This window comes from Pollicipes pollicipes, unplaced genomic scaffold (assembly GCF_011947565.3).
Source record: "Pollicipes pollicipes isolate AB1234 unplaced genomic scaffold, Ppol_2.1 Scaffold_4881;HRSCAF=5763_pilon_pilon_pilon, whole genome shotgun sequence".
NCBI classification, from domain to species: Eukaryota; Metazoa; Arthropoda; class Thecostraca; order Pollicipedomorpha; family Pollicipedidae; genus Pollicipes; species Pollicipes pollicipes.
Window position 1 is genome coordinate 43,333,264 of NW_023596576.1, and position 15,497 is coordinate 43,348,760.

The window sequence follows — 15,497 nt, forward strand, 5'->3', positions numbered from 1 at the left end:
ACCTCCCTAGGCCCCCTGCGTACTCAGGCCTCCACGGCCGCTCACGAATCGCTTTAGCTGATCAAGGCCCTCCTGACCGCTGAGAGCCCCTTCGTTTCTAATGCGCCTCTGGTGGATAGGGAAAGATGAAAAAGTGTGACACCTGCTGAGGTTCGAACCCATGACCACTTCGTGAAATTGATCAGGTATGAATCTTCGGTCCGCCTGAACTCTGTTCGAAACAATACGCAAATGGGTAGAAATGTTCAGAAAGAAAGGTGCACATCTTCAGGGGGGATATGGATGGGTCAGACCGATGAAGGTGATCTAAAGGTGAAAGATAATGTTTTCCATTGACGGCTTATACTAAAAGCGCGTGGAATCTCCTCACCGAACCCCCATCATCCCGCCTTCGTTTTTCAGTGGATTACAAAAATGTGTTGCATTTAGGCGGAAACAATGCGGTTCAGTGTGATGTGGGATCTGGTGATGTTTGGATCAGCCGTCGTCCTAGAGGCTACTTATCTGTAAGCTGCACAGAACCTTGCACGGCAGCCCAGTGCTGCAAATGCCGTCAAACCGCACAATGGCCAAATTGTGTACTCTACGCTAGGCTCGAGATTCGTAAATTCACCATTCGGTCCCACGTTTTACCCCATCTTCTGCGCTGCATCTCGGTCTGGGGTGGGGTTGCAGCGTGTCACCTAAACAGAGTGTGATGCATGATAACCGAGGGTCAGGACCGTCACCGACGCTCGTCGGCGAGATTCGAAGGCGACTGCCGTCCAAACGCCGGGCTGGCTCGGTGTAAGTGACCTCGTCACCCACCATGACAGCCTCACTGTGTTCAGGGCCCGCAATGACTCGAAGCACCGGCGGCGATCCAGTCCCTGTTCATCCCGCATTCCGCTGTATGTCAACGTGCCACCCGAGTGGCAGCAGTTAACGCCCTTGATCTGCCCGCTCTCCACCTGGTGGCGACACGCAGGGTCTTTCTTATCGCGCGGCACTATCCTGCAGCCGCCTGCCGCCGACCGCCACCGCCTCTCGCGCCCGCAAGGAGCTTCGCGCCGGACTGGACGCTGCGCTTACAGGTGCGTAGCATGTTTTGACGAAGCGTCTGAGCGATGACATGACTGCTATTGCACCTTTCACAGCTTGTCGACACCGCTCCTGTTTTATTAAAGCCCTCTTGACTGGCTGACCTTTCCGCCCGAATGGGATCGGTCCGTCTAAAATCCCTTGTCCCCATGCATACATAGCCGTCTTGGGCCTCACGCGCCCGCTAGATTTTTATTAGTTTATCCAGATTGTCTCTTCCGCTTATCCCAGACAAGATTAAGGGAATGCTTATTATTCATAAATATCACCCCTCCCCTTAACATGCGTATAACATACCATTCAAAAGCGCGAATGGCTGCCTCACCTCCGACGTTGAATGTCACTGATCTGTGACATCACCTGATCAGAGCCATCGAACAACCATATCCCGAACTGTGTGGTTATCTGCATCGCACGCGGATTCACGCCTGATAACGCGTGTTAGCGACGCCTTAATGAGTGCAGGAGGCAAGGAACTCCATATCTAATTCCAGTGTTATACTAAAAATCCGTCAGGTGTGCACTCGTGTGCTCGAAGTTTACTTCTACTGAATATGTCACACTGCCACTGGCAAACCCTAGGTTGTGTCGCGCAGATGCTGCCATAGTAACTATCTCTCGAGTTACGTGGGTGTCCAGCTTACTGGGGTTCGTGTCATGCCAAGGTAAAATGAATTTCAAGTCCAGTGTTTGCAAGAAAGCTGCCTAAGAATTGAACGATGAATTTCTCGGGAAATTTGGTATTTGTTCCCTCCCCCGAGGAAAATAAGCGGGGGCGGGGGCAACTCAAGGCTAGCTACGTAGCTGCATACCTGAACACAGTAACGATTGGTGCAACTTCCGTGCCCATGTGACAGATAAGAGGGTGAAATGCGACCATTTCACCGTCCACGCAACACCTGTCTAGCGTGACCCTCCGTACCAGCCTCAGGTCTGGACGACCTCGACTCGGCTTGCGTGAATATCGTCCATCTCTGCAGTCCACGTCACCGTCTGTTAGTCCCTAGCACCTTACGTCGAGCAGTCCGCCAATAACCTGCAGAGACCTGCGTGGCCTTCAGTGCACGCTTTCACTGCACAGCGCCGTTCCGCGAAGATCGCGGAGCATCCGTGATCAATGACGCTTTTTATTTTAAAATTGAAGTCGCTGGCGACAGTTTGGAATGAGGAGGGATGGGTGCATGACGCTGTATAAATGGAACTTCGAGAGCGTTCTGTTTTGTTCGGTTTCGTTGCACGGTGCTGAGGCCACCCAGACATGTGAGAACGAACGAGGGTTTCAGCGGTAGGCTCAGCTTCTTGCAACAACGCCCAGACGATCAGCCAAAACTTTGGAGACCGGATGTTCCAATTTATTAATGCTTAGGATAAACGCTGCGCACAGCACGAGGTATGACGTATATTGAACGCTTACCACACATAAAAAAATCGGACATTACAAATGTCCACATGCGTTTATCGCCGCCCCTTTCCCCGACCTCCGCCCCGGCCGCCGCCTCTTCGGGAGGATCCGCCACCCCTGCCCGCCGCCGCCCCTCTTCCTCCGCGTCCGCCCCCTCTGCCCGCGGCACCGCCGGCCTTGCCTCCGCCGGTCTTGCCGCCACGCGACTTGCCTCCGCGCCCCTTGCCGACGCCGACGGTACTTCTATTTCGCCTTCTCTCCGTAAGATCGCGCTGCTTGAGGATCTGGTCGGAGGAGCGCATCTCGGGCCGCTTGGCGTGTGCCGGCCCGCCGCCCAGCGCCGGTCGCGACTGGTTCTTACGGTGCCGGATCACTGAGGCACGGGGTTCACGTGGGTTACGGATCAAGTCTGACTTACTTTCAGAACAGCCTCAGGTAGTCTGTCAAGTGATGGAGTAGCACCCAAAGACACTTCATTTGCTTTTCCCTTTTCAGCGCCAGAGCAACATGGCAGCACTCCAGTCCGCTACACCAAGACGAAGGAGCAGAAAGACATCTAAGATGTCCGCACACCCAAAGACAAACAGCATAATCAGTGCAGAGACGACCATTTCAGCCTGAATACTTTTGAGGAGCTTCCGCATGCATCCGCAAATGCTCAAGATTCTTATGCAAACGCATTTCTACAAAACATAAAAATGTAGCCAGTTTCTATAAAATGTTGGGATTTACACTTGCGCAGAGAATTTCGGACGCCCGCTTAGGTGGCCAAGGAACAATGCAATCTACTACTAGGTAAAATACAACTAGGGACAATACAGTCTACTAGGACGTGAAGGCAAAAGTGGCACTTAACACATACAAGAAGTTAGATATCGTATCAAGCCAGACGACAAACAACGCAGATGTAGATACATGCCGATCACGCCCCAGGACCACGCGTATGCAGTACAAACACATGAGTTAATGCGGCGGCCAACTTTCGCGAAGCTTTACAAGAGTGAACGTGTGCGAGACGTTGCACGGACCTTACGACATTCGTGGATCACCGCTCTTTCACCCATCTTTGATTTTAATTACAGAAATGATTTGATGGGCCCCAGCCCGTTAATGGGTGAATAAGTGCAGTTCCGGGCTGGTATGACCTGACTTTGACACCACACAGTACCACCTCTACCCGCTAATGAGCAGATGCGTATACCGTTTTTGGCCGCTATGACCCGATTTCAGTAACAAACAATGCAAAACACAAAAGACAGCCATTATGTTGGGTCACAACCCCTTCCGTTTTGCTTCACATCTGACCCCCTCCCCACCCCGGGCCCCACCCCTGCCTCAGCTAGCCCATGAGCTCCCGCGTCTTCAGTACCTTTGAGGCCGCGACCGCCCTTCCGCTGGTGACCCTCGTCGGAGTCGGAGTCCTGCGCGTCCAGCTGCGTCTTCTTCTTCCACTCGTCGTACTTGCCGGCCTTCTGGAACGTGGCCGGGATCCAGACGCCCGACTCGGTCCGGATCTTCTTGTTCTTGCCGTCCTGCGGTGTCGTTGGCCAGCGGCAGTGAGTATTCCGGGGAGTCTGGACACCAAGGCAGCCCAGCGAATCCGGTGGCGGAGTGAACCGTCCATCATGATGAGACGCCGGGATACGACTCCCAAGTACAAGCACAAAATGTACCAAGATGCGCTACAGAAACGTCAGGCCTGAGCTCCTCGCTTGACAAGACGACCTCCAACAGCAGAAAGAACACGCCGCGGGGCGCGGGCGCCAAAAGAGACAAGGGAGCCGGCCCAGATGCGGACCGACTCCCAGACAACTCGGCCTAAATGCGGACCGACTCCGAGACAACTCGGCCCAATGCGGACCGACTACGAGACAACTCGGCCCAAATGCGGCCCGATTCCCAGACAACTCGGCCCAAATGCGAACCGACTCCGAGACAACTCAGCCCAAATGCGGACCGGGTTCCAGACAAATCGGCCCAAATGCGGACCTACCCCTAGACAACTCGGCCCAAATGCGGACCGCAGGATCCCGAGCTCGTCTGTGACTGGGAAGCGCCATCACTCACATTTGAATTGCCGACATATTTCTTCTTCTTGGGATCCCAGTGTTTGGCATTAGCCTGGCGGCGGTGGCGCGTGTCGTCATCCATGGCGAGGTCCAGAAGGGCAGTGCTCGCCTCGCGCTCAAACGCGCTCGTCACCGAGTACCTGCCGGGAGGGGGACCAGGGCCGCGTCACGGACCGTCCGTGACGATGACGCGCCGCGAGCGCCGGCGCCCGGCGTCAAAGGAAGCTGTGTGGTGCAGGAAAGCGGAGACGGGTGGAGGGGGGGGGGGGGGGGGGGGGGGGGGGGGGGGGGGGGGCGACACCGCAGCTGGCAATCTGCATGCACGTGGACATGCGGCCGGCGCAGAGAGGGCATCGCGAATGATCGGGCGGTGAGAACTCTCCACAACATAGACTCGCACGGACGCCATGTCGCAATACGACTAGTTTCGAGCATTCCAAGACAAAAGAAGCCCAACATTTATCCCGAACTCCACCAGGCGTCCTGCCCACGCAAACGCCGCGGCATTCAGCAAACACCGGGCCCGACAGTGCAGTGCTCGCGCCTCACCGCGACGTACCCGCCGAAGCACACCGATCCGCACCACTCCGGATGCCGCGCTGACCGGCCTCCACCTGCGCGCGCCCCGCAGCGCGGCCTACCCACCCGGCCTCGGTGTGGTGATCCTTGGCCTGGTACGGGATGTAGTTCTGCTCGTCGCGCGCCGCCGCCGCCGGGCGCGGGCCGCTTGGCGCGCTGCTCGCGCCGCCGGTCGTACTTCTGCCGATCGCGCACCACGCGCTGGAACGTGTCCGCTTATGGCCTGCTCCGAGGAGGCGGCCAGCGGCACGCGCTCCGGCCTCCGGCTCCGGCGCTGGCGGGGCCGGGCCGAGCGAGGCTGTCATCACAACACCATGCACAGCCTGCAGCGGGGCAGCGCTGACATCGGCGGCACGTGCTGTGCTTCAGCTCGGCACCTGAGTGCTCTACGACTGGGCTGCACGTGCGAGACGTAAAGGTTTTGGACGATTTGATCGGCTCCAGCTTTTTGAACGTGAGGAGTGTAAGCCGGGAACGTTGATCTGTAGATTGAAACGCGCGCAGTGCCCAGCGCCGGTGTAATTACATCTGGCCGACAAACGCCGCTCTGCACCCGGCTCATCGCACTGCGGCCCTGAGCTTGGACGTGCTGGGAATGCTGACCTTTAAGTCCCCACGCGGCGAGCTCCAGCCATTCAGTCCCGAGATGACTTGGACCAATGAACGAACCACGCGACGCAAGTGGAGGTGTTCAGTCAAGCCTAGGACAAACAGCACACTGACCGTCCGGCCATCTCACTGGCAATGAAGGGCAGCAGCGGCTCAGCACACGCATGCCACGCTCACCCTCCTGCTGCTCGTCGCCGTCCTCGAGCTCAGCCGCCTTGCGCTTGGCGACGGCACGTTCAATGACGTGCTCATCCCTGTTCCGCTTGGCCTTCATCACCTTGGCGCTGTTTTGGTGAGAAGTAACGCCCACTTCGAATATGGTCTGCAAGAGAGGCGCACGTCCCGTCACGAATATGGTCTGCAAGAGAGGCGCACGTCCCGTCACGAATATGGGCTGCAAGAGAGACCCACGTCCCGTCACAAATATGGTCTGCAAGAGAGACCCACGTCCCGTCACTAATATGGTCTGCAAGAGGGGGGCACGTCCCATCACGAATATGGTCTGCAAGAGAGGCGCACGTCCCGTCACGAATATGGCCTGCAAGAGAGGTCCACGTCCCGTCACGAGAATGGCCTGCAAGAGAGGCGCACGTCCCGTCACGAATATGGTCTGCAAGAGAGGCGCACGTCCCGTCACGAATATGGTCTGCAAGAGAGGAGCACGTCCCGTCACGAATATGGTCTGCAAGAGAGGAGCACGTCCCGTCACGAATATGGTCTGCAAGAGAGGAGCACGTCCCGCCACGATATGGTCTGCAAGAGAGGAGCACGTCCCGCCACGAATATGCTCTGCAAGAGAGGAGCACGTCCCGTCACGAGTATGGCCTGCAAAGGAGTGCGTGGATAACGGCGGCTGATCCCAGACAGCTCATCACGCACGATGAGTGATGTGACACGGCAATGGTTAACCGTCCCCGCAGGATATGCCCTCAGGTATTACGCCTATTGAGAAGACTGCCTCACCACCGATCACCGGTAAACTTCCCAGCACCGGACGCCAGCACGGTGCCCATCTCGCTGAGACGCCCTCTGGTCAGACCACCATACTGCAGCAGTCGGACAGCCCTGACCGTGAGACGCTACACCACAACAGCCCGCCACGCACGCGCCCCGCTCCGGCCGCCTCTGACCGCTGAGGCCGCCCCAACCAGACTGACCCGGGACGCCTTGTAGCCGCGCACGGCGTCTATGAGCCGGGCGCGCTCGTCGGCGCCGGCCGTGGCGCCGGCCGGCCGCAGCACCGGATGCACGCCCAGCGGCCGGGCCGCCTCCTCCTTCATGCGGCGCACGCTGGCCGCGCTCGCCGCCGGCCGCGAGCGCAGGTACTGCTTGAACGCGTTCTGGCTGCTCTTCAGCGCCGCCCGCTGCAGCACGGAGAGTGCAGGTTGGTGAGGGCGCTCCCGTGCCACGCAGGGCGGCCAAGGCGTGAGCGCCGGCTGACCTCAGGTCAGAGGAGGTGGAGGTCATCTGAGCTCGTTGTCACTGACGGCGGACCTAATTCCTAGCTCGTAACGACGACTGAAACTCACGACGCATCTAAGCCAGCTGGCCGCATTGGTCAGGGCAGGCCCAGACCAGCCTCATAGTCATTGCATGGTTGAGTGAGCGACTAAGCGAGTGCGTGACTGATTGATTGATTGATTGAGTGAGTGAGTGAGTGAGTGAGTGAGTGAGTGAGTGAGTGAGTGAGTGAGTGAGTGAGTGAGTGAGTGAGTGAGTGGGTGAGTGAGTGAGTGAGTGAGTGGGTGAGTGAGTGGGTGAGTGAGTGGGTGAGTGAGTGAGTGAGTGAGTGAGTGAGTGTGTGAGTGAGTGAGTGAGTGAGTGTGTGAGTGAGTGAGTGAGTGAGTGAGTGAGTGAGTGAGTGAGTGAGTGAGTGAGTGAGTGAGTGAGTGAGTGAGTGAGTGAGTGAGTGAGTGAGTGAGTGAGTGAGTGAGTGAGTAAGTGAGTGAGTGAGTAAGTGTGTGTGGTGAGTGAGTGAGGTGAGTGAGTGAGTGAGTGTGTGTGTGAGTGAGTGAGTGAGTGAGTGAGTGAGTGAGTGAGTGAGTGAGTGAGTGAGTGAGTGAGTGAGTGAGTGAGTGAGTGAGTGAGTGAGTGAGTGAGTGAGTTAGTGAGTGTGCACGCATGCGTGCGTGGTCGTGTGTGCGTGTGTCGACAGCAAACGGTGTCGGTGTCCTCGGCGGCTCACCAGGTCGTTGGAGGTGTCATGCCACAGCTGAATCCGCTCCGAGTCCACGTCCACTAGCTCCTGCGGTATGGAGCCCAGGTAGCCGTGCCAGTTGACCTCCTGCCGCAAGTGGTGTGCAGGGGGAAGGGGCGTCACGGCAAGCTCGGGGACATCGGACGAGGCACATGACTCAGCCACACTGCGTCTGGCTGGGCACAGGCCGTGCCGTATCAACACCCACATCATATCAAACATTGGTGGAAGGAGCCGAAGCCCGTGACCAAATGGGTGTCAGTTATGATTGCATTGAAAGACCCTAATTCAGTAGTTTGGCCGACTTAAGTACATTAGGGTATAGGAGATCTGTGCAGTATAATATATATATATATATATATATATATATATATATATATATATATATATATATATATATAGACGGCTACGACTATTGAGTGGTTTCGACACTGCCGATGTCTGGCTGGTTTTACATTTTTCCGTTTTAAACGTAGATAAGACAGTGGTAGTAGCCTTATTCCTCAGACAACAACCAAGAGAGTGGATATATAGATCCGCTGATATTTCCGCAAAATGCCTTCATCGAAAAGAATCACAGAAGTGAATCCTCCATTCTCCCGGTTTTTCTCCAAGGAGTAAGGTTATGACTACTGTCTAATCTATGCGATTAATGTTACTCGCAAAGACACTTAATTACATAATTTTTACGTTTATGGTGAATTTCACGGAACCATGAAAAAAACGCAAGCATTTTGGGTGGATGTTAGTCACGACTGGGCTACGCGCCCAAGCAGTTTCCTTGGCCTGATGTGCCTCGGCTGGCCGCTGGGTGATCTATGAGTTCCGTTACAGAAAAGGCGGTTTGAAAACATTGGTGGCTTTCCGGTCTTCCGCCGGCGGCCGTAAGTGCCGAAAGCTATTACACAAGGCGGCCCCGGGCAGAGGTCACGATATCAGCCTGCCAAGGCGTCACCGGCCAGGCGGAGCACATCGCGCTACACAGCCTCCCATGAGGCGACGTGAAGTCCTGCCCGGCGCGCAGCAACAATGTCCGTGACAACCCAGATCTGGCCCCTTCCACACCAGGATGCAGCCGCACACTACGAGGCAAACGGCTTATTAGAACCCCAGGCAGCTGATGATGCAAACAAACCCCGGCAGCCGTACTGGCAACGCACACACAGTACATACCACTAGCTCTTCAACAAAAGCCTCGACGCTCCGAGCCATTTGGCTTCGCCCCTGATCGCCTACCTTGTCTAGGTTGGTGCTGGGTGTGAACGTCAGTTTGGAGCCCAAGAACAGGTACAGGTCGAGCAGATAGGGCAGCTCGTTGTGGATGAGGATCGAGTAAGCCGTCCCTGGCCGACCAGCGCGGGCAACACGACCTGAAAACGGACGTCAGTCAGGGCGGTTTTTTTTAGACAACAGCCCGGTGGCGCCGGCAACAACAGGAGCATTTTTCCACAACACCGGGAATGGCGAAAGCGTGGATTACATGGGCACAAACCCAAGTCATATCAGAATATGCCAACAACCTGACGAGAGCAAACAAGATTATGACTTAAGATATATGCTTTCTGAGTGATGTCATGGCTTTTAAAGAACAACTATGAGCTGAGCACAATCCCTGAGGTTGCAATACCCGTCTGATGTCGGTCTCTATGGTTGCTTTTCCTTGGCATCGCGTGCACAATACAAAGCACACCAGAATGCGCGCCACGTGCCGTCCAACAGCAGCCAATGACCAAGGTACTCGGAGTCCTGGGATCCCAGCAGCACCACCATTCCGTCCATCCCTGGCGAACCGGCCCCTTGTCCGCGCCACTCACCGACTCTGTGCACGAACAGCTTGGGTTTGGCCGGAAAGTTGTAGTTGATGACGTTGTCCAGGTGGGGGATGTCGATACCACGCGCCGCTACATCAGTCACCACCAGCACATTGACCTGCCCAGGGGGCGGGGGGGGGGGGGGGGGCAGGTCAGCGAAGCGCCAGCAGGCTATGGCCAGAGGAGCACCGCCAGGCTATAGCCAGAGGAGCACCGCCAGGCTATGGCCAGAGGAGCACCGCTAGGCTATGGCGAGAGGAGCGCCGCCAGGCTATGGCCAGAGGAGCGCCGCCAGGCTATAGCCAGAGGAGCACCGCTAGGCTATGGCCAGAGAGCACCGACAGGCACCAGAGGAGCACCGCCAGGCTATGGCCGGGGAGCCCGACAGACTATAGCCAGAGGAGCGGTCGGGCGTCCAAACACTGACCGCAGACAGAAGCGCAGAGGCAGGGCCAGCCGTAAGGGTGATGGCTCTCGACGCACGCCAATGCTGACCTACGTGACATCGCCGTTCCATGATGGAGACCAGGAACAGTGCAAGTAAACTACCCGCGGCGGTATGCGAACCACAAGCTTTTAATCATAATATCAATGTCCCAAACAACAGGGATACCCAATATTTACGTCTGAATAGTAACTAGGTACCTGCCCACACAGCAAGCCACCCTGGCAGCTCTGGAAACTGCAGCCCCTGAATTCTGAATCCAACGGACAGCACCGTAGGTCAAAGAGGCAACAGCGCCTTTCAAAGCCCCATGCCTATAACATAAACATTTACTGGGCTTTCTTGCTCACATCGACTATTATGATTATTACATTATGACTATTCAGACAGAAATACGAGGCGACCCAATCCCCGTCCACTGATGACGTCATCGACAAATCTCTGCAAATTGCGAGGTGCCCAGTCTCTGTTCACGTGACCACGGTACACCTATCTCCACGAAACGTGCTCCGGAGCGACGCCGACACAGGGCTGCACGGCGTCCGGTGATGGCCACCGACGACGACCGTGAGGCGTCCGTCACAGACGGCACTGCTCGGTGCCACCTACCCTCTTGTGACGGAACTTGTCCGTGTTGATTTTGCGCGCGGCCGGGTCCAGGTCAGAGTACAGGAACGTGCAGCTGAGGCCGGCCCGCTCCAGCAGCTGGGCCAAACAACGCGTGCCAACATCAGTCATCGGTGATAGAAATACGCATGCGTGAACTGCGTGAGAAATCGGTTGTGGACGAGCGTGCTTGAAATACGCCGTCCGGGCACGCAGCTACGGTGACTTCTGAACGTGAGAAACCCCCTGTGGCTGACAAAAATACGGAATATGGATGCTCAACTCCGCTCTATAAATGCGGAACAAAGCAGGAGCTATACGAGGCACCCAACAAACCCAGGGACGGGGATAAGTACGGTCCGATTTTTAAAATGCAAAACCAGATTAAAACGTCCCATGGCAGACGGGGCAATATCATAAAGTAGGCCGTAAAAAGATAACTGGCCCATCACGGACCTCATGCCCTCACCAGACCCCCGCCCACCGGCCGCATCAGCCCTCACCAGCCGGATGTACTCGACGTGGTGCTTGGTGGCGGCGAACACCACCGTCTGCTGGCCGGCGGGCACCACGTTCTCCAGCAGGTGCAGCAGCAGCAGGCTGCGCTCGTCGTCGCGACAGCGCAGGTACGCCAGGCTCAGCTGCTCGGAGAGCTTCGTCTCCACGTCCAATCTGGCGGACAGGGGGCGGTACGATGTCGGTCGGCGGGGGCGCCGCGCTACCCGGGGTCCGGTGGCGGCGTGACGTGCGAGCTGAGGTGGTGCATGACTTCCAGATGGCACTAACGGCCACAGCGAGCGGCACCAGCCTGCTGTTCACTGATCTGACCAGTATGTGCCCTCCGAGTGACTCAAGGGAAGCCAAGGGATGATGATGATTGATGATGATTGTGGCTTTTGAAGCGGATCAGTTAAAAACGCCATTTCATTCCCGGGAAATCCTAATGATGTGTATATATATCCAGCGCGTGCATGACCTGAGCTGGCCGTGACCAGCATGTGACTGACCTGACCAGGACAGGGTCGGTGAGGCCGGCGCGAGCAAACTCCACCAACATGCCGGGCAGCGTGGCCGAGAAGAGCAGAGTCTGTCGGGCATCAGGCAGCCGAGCCAGGATCTCGCGCAGCTGCTCGGCGAAGCCCATCTCGAACAGCCGGTCCGCCTCATCGAACACCACGTACTCGACCGCATCCAGCCGCAGCTCCATCTCCACACACACGTGCACGAACCTGTGGCACGGGGGGGGGGGGTTGAGGTACATTTTAACCAACATGTCGTGAAACCCAGGTAGCCAGCATTGTCACCAAAGTTATTACTGTATTTTAAGGACGTCCGACTTCTCCCAAATACAAGTCAAGTTTCTTACATTATTTGTAGAAGACATTCGTGTGCATTCTAAAGGAGAGCACAAGCCAAATTTGAAAAGGCACAAACACCCCTGTGATTTTGCCTCGCTCTACAACCGACGCCCCGCATGAGAGACAAACAAGTGGCAATGCTAACCTGCCCGGCGTGGCGATGATGATGTCGGGCTTCTCGTGCAGCGCCGAGAACTGACCCTCCATCGAGTCGCCTCCCAGCACGGCGGCCGCCCGCAGGTTGGAGAAGCGGCCCAGCTCCTTGGTGAAGCGCAGCGTCTGTGCGCCGCCCGGCACGACGTCAAGCGCGCGCCGTGCCTCGTGCTCGCACCAGCCACGTCGGTATCACAGCATGCACGAGCATGCGAGCAAACAGGCCGTCTGGGTGCCATTACACCAAGTGAAAAGAAACCCCACAGTGCCGTCCTAGCTGTCAGGGTGAGATGGAATCTGCGTCTGGAAAACCAGCTTCAATTCAAATCAAATAAAAAAATCAGCTTCAAAAAACGAGCTTCAATTCCCCGCGGTGCCGTCCTGTCTGTCAGGATGAGATGAGATCTGCGTCTGGGAAACCAGAGGAACGAGCTTCGATTCCCCACGGTGCCGTCCTGTCTGTCGGGGTGAGATGAGATCTGCGTCTGGGAAACCAGAGGTACAGGCTTCGATTCCCCGCGGTGCCGTTCTGGCTATCGGAGTGAGATGAGATCTGCGTCTAGGAAACCAGAGGAACGGGCTTCGATTCCCCGCGGTGCCGTCCTGTCCGTCAGGGTAAGATGAGATCTGCGTCTAGGAAACCAGGGGTACAGGCTTCGATTCCCCGCGGTGCCGTCCTGGCTGTCAGGGTGAGATGAGAGGCAGACGACGGAACATAGCCTCCACAGGTGAGCGCGTCTTACGACGCTATGATAATGACAGCGACTACCACCGACCTGCAGCGCCAGCTCCCTGGTGGGGGAGAGGACCAGAGCCCGCGCGCCAGACATGGCTGACGCCACCTGCAGCTTCTCCAGCATCGGCAGCAGGAAACAGGCCGTCTTGCCGCTGCCCGTGCGAGCCATGGCCACCACGTCCTTGCCCTCCAGGATCACAGGAATACACTGCAAAGTAGCACGGCACAAATGCGGTAAGCGATCTGATAGCTGATGCATGAGTGGTCTGCAAACCTTGTATGAGAAAAAGTGACACGCAGTCACGCCCAATAGCTGAGCTATCCATAATATGACATAACTCGTCACACACCAAAGGGCGACGACGGAAAAAATCGCTTCAGGGCAAGAGTCCTACCTTCCTCTGAATAGGTGTTGGGATCTTGTAGCCCCGCTTGACAATGCCCTTGTATACAGAATTGCTGAAGCCCATGGACTGAAAGCCGCCAGACTTCCTCTTCTTCTTGTTCTGCTCGGCCACCAGGCGGCGCGTGTCCACCTCCTCGGCGTCCGAGACAAGCCATCTGGCTGCTCGTCGTCAAAGCCGAACGTCCTCTCCTTTTTCCTCGGTTTCATATTTGCAGACCCTCTGAAGAACACAATATTTTGCACTCAACCCTTACCAGTTCCAGTAGCTTCACCAACTCCAGCCAGTGGAGGCTGTTACGCCTGCCTGTTGAATCCTTACCGGGTAAGCTTGAAACGACGAAGTAGGTAGCCTTACAAGCACTTTACAAACTGCACTAAGGCATGGTAAGTAACCTGGTTCAGATAGGGTTCTATAGGTTCAAATCCCACACATGGAGTGTATAGCCTGTGTTTTAATATTTGAATGCTTAAACCTCGCCCAGATTCGCCGCTTTTTTCATAAAGGGGGCTGGTGGTGGGGGGGGGGGACATACACAAGGACGAGGTAACCACCCATGCTGTTTCCAAGACTAAGAAAGATAGAGCTTAGAGGAAGCATCAGTGGGTTGCTTTCAACAAGACCTCACGATTGGTAGCAAATTTTATGTTGCTAGGTCGTTAGTTGACTCCATGATGCCAGCCCAGAGTTCAAAGATTAAATCTTCACCCTGATGAAACTTGCTGGAAAGGTAATTAAACACCCTTGCAGGTGGTTAACTCAATTTGAGCCAACTGATACATCCAGAACTGAGAGCTCAAAACTCATGAACTCATGGGGTAGGTTGGACCCAATGTTCACTAATTTGCGTCACATTTTGTGTCTCTAGGTGGTAGACCTTCTGGTCAAATAAATTCAAACAAGAGAAGACTAGTGATCATTGCACGAAATTCTCTACACCCTCCATATGCAATCAGCTTTAACCTAAATACCATATCCATGTGAAAGGTCGTTATGGATGCTATCAGGTCAGTAACTTTACAGGGTCAAAGTAAGTTACCCTGGTTACAGGGTTTGACCTTTACAGGGTCAAAGTGACCCAAAATCACTGACTGTTCATAGCTGATTTTAAATTTAGCTTAAAGAACTATTCTAGGCAGCACGTTCATCAATACAAAAGGTTACTTGATGCCATTTCAGGTCAGTGGCCTTGCTTGGTGTTCCTTAAGTCAAAATAGGGAATCTGTTGACATCCTTGTAGTAAGATAATTCCAAATAACAAACAACTGCCCAATACAGCAAATTTTCCCATCAAAACTTCCGTTTTGAGCTTTGTGACCTTCATTGCCAACCCAAGACCAGTAGAATTGGTAGCAATGTTCAGTTCAATTGCCTATTCATGTAGGAAATTATCTAATAATTTTATGATTTCATACTACAACCCATTGCTACACCCATTTTACTTTCACTTATTGCTCCCTTAAAGGTGAACCACAATCATGACTTAAATTTATATGATACAGTTCAGGAACATTGTGCGGGACATCCCTTTTTAAACAAAATGACCAAATGCTCAATTTGGGTTATGAACAAGGTATAAAACAGCAGGCAAGATCTGGGGGCAACTACATTGCATGTCTTATGATATGCAGATTATTCTGCTTACCATATATCTCTCTTCTATAAACTAAGTATAGTAAAACAGCATTTGTGCACACCATACATCTAGTGGCCAAGCACCATTGTTGTGACACAATGTACCATGCTTTTCTACAGACACAAACACAGGGTAAATTTGAGCACAAATTTGAGCAGAGCAGCCCTGACCAGAAAGAAACCGCAAATACAAATGATACCAATAACCCAATAGGGCTGAAATAACCATTAGGTTATGCATTTTTCTGGGAGTTGGCCTCAATTTACCTCAACCTAACCATATCTAACCTTTTCCTTGAGATCCAAGGTAATATCTCAAGCATATATTTTAATGAAATCCTGAATATTTCCTAGAGGCTTTCCATTGTGTCCACACCATTCCATTGCTATTTAGTACCCGCTTACGAGATCAT

At 54.7% G+C, this 15,497-nt stretch overlaps 1 protein-coding gene across 1 annotated transcript; it reads right to left on the reverse strand.

The window, feature by feature from the left end:
- Positions 1–2,007: 2,007 nt before the first annotated feature.
- On the reverse strand, positions 2,008–13,602 carry LOC119100430 (ATP-dependent RNA helicase DDX54-like; the record flags this gene model as incomplete). The annotated part of the gene is made up of 16 exons (XM_037223524.1): positions 2,008–2,054; positions 2,628–2,855; positions 3,852–4,014; positions 4,550–4,691; positions 5,197–5,264; positions 5,870–6,061; positions 6,897–7,103; positions 7,925–8,023; positions 9,173–9,306; positions 9,751–9,865; positions 10,802–10,897; positions 11,302–11,470; positions 11,806–12,027; positions 12,302–12,435; positions 13,086–13,253; positions 13,441–13,602. Coding segments are annotated over 16 exons (2,346 nt in total), but the record flags the coding sequence as incomplete, so codon positions are not given.
- Between the last annotated feature and the right edge of the window lie 1,895 nt (positions 13,603–15,497).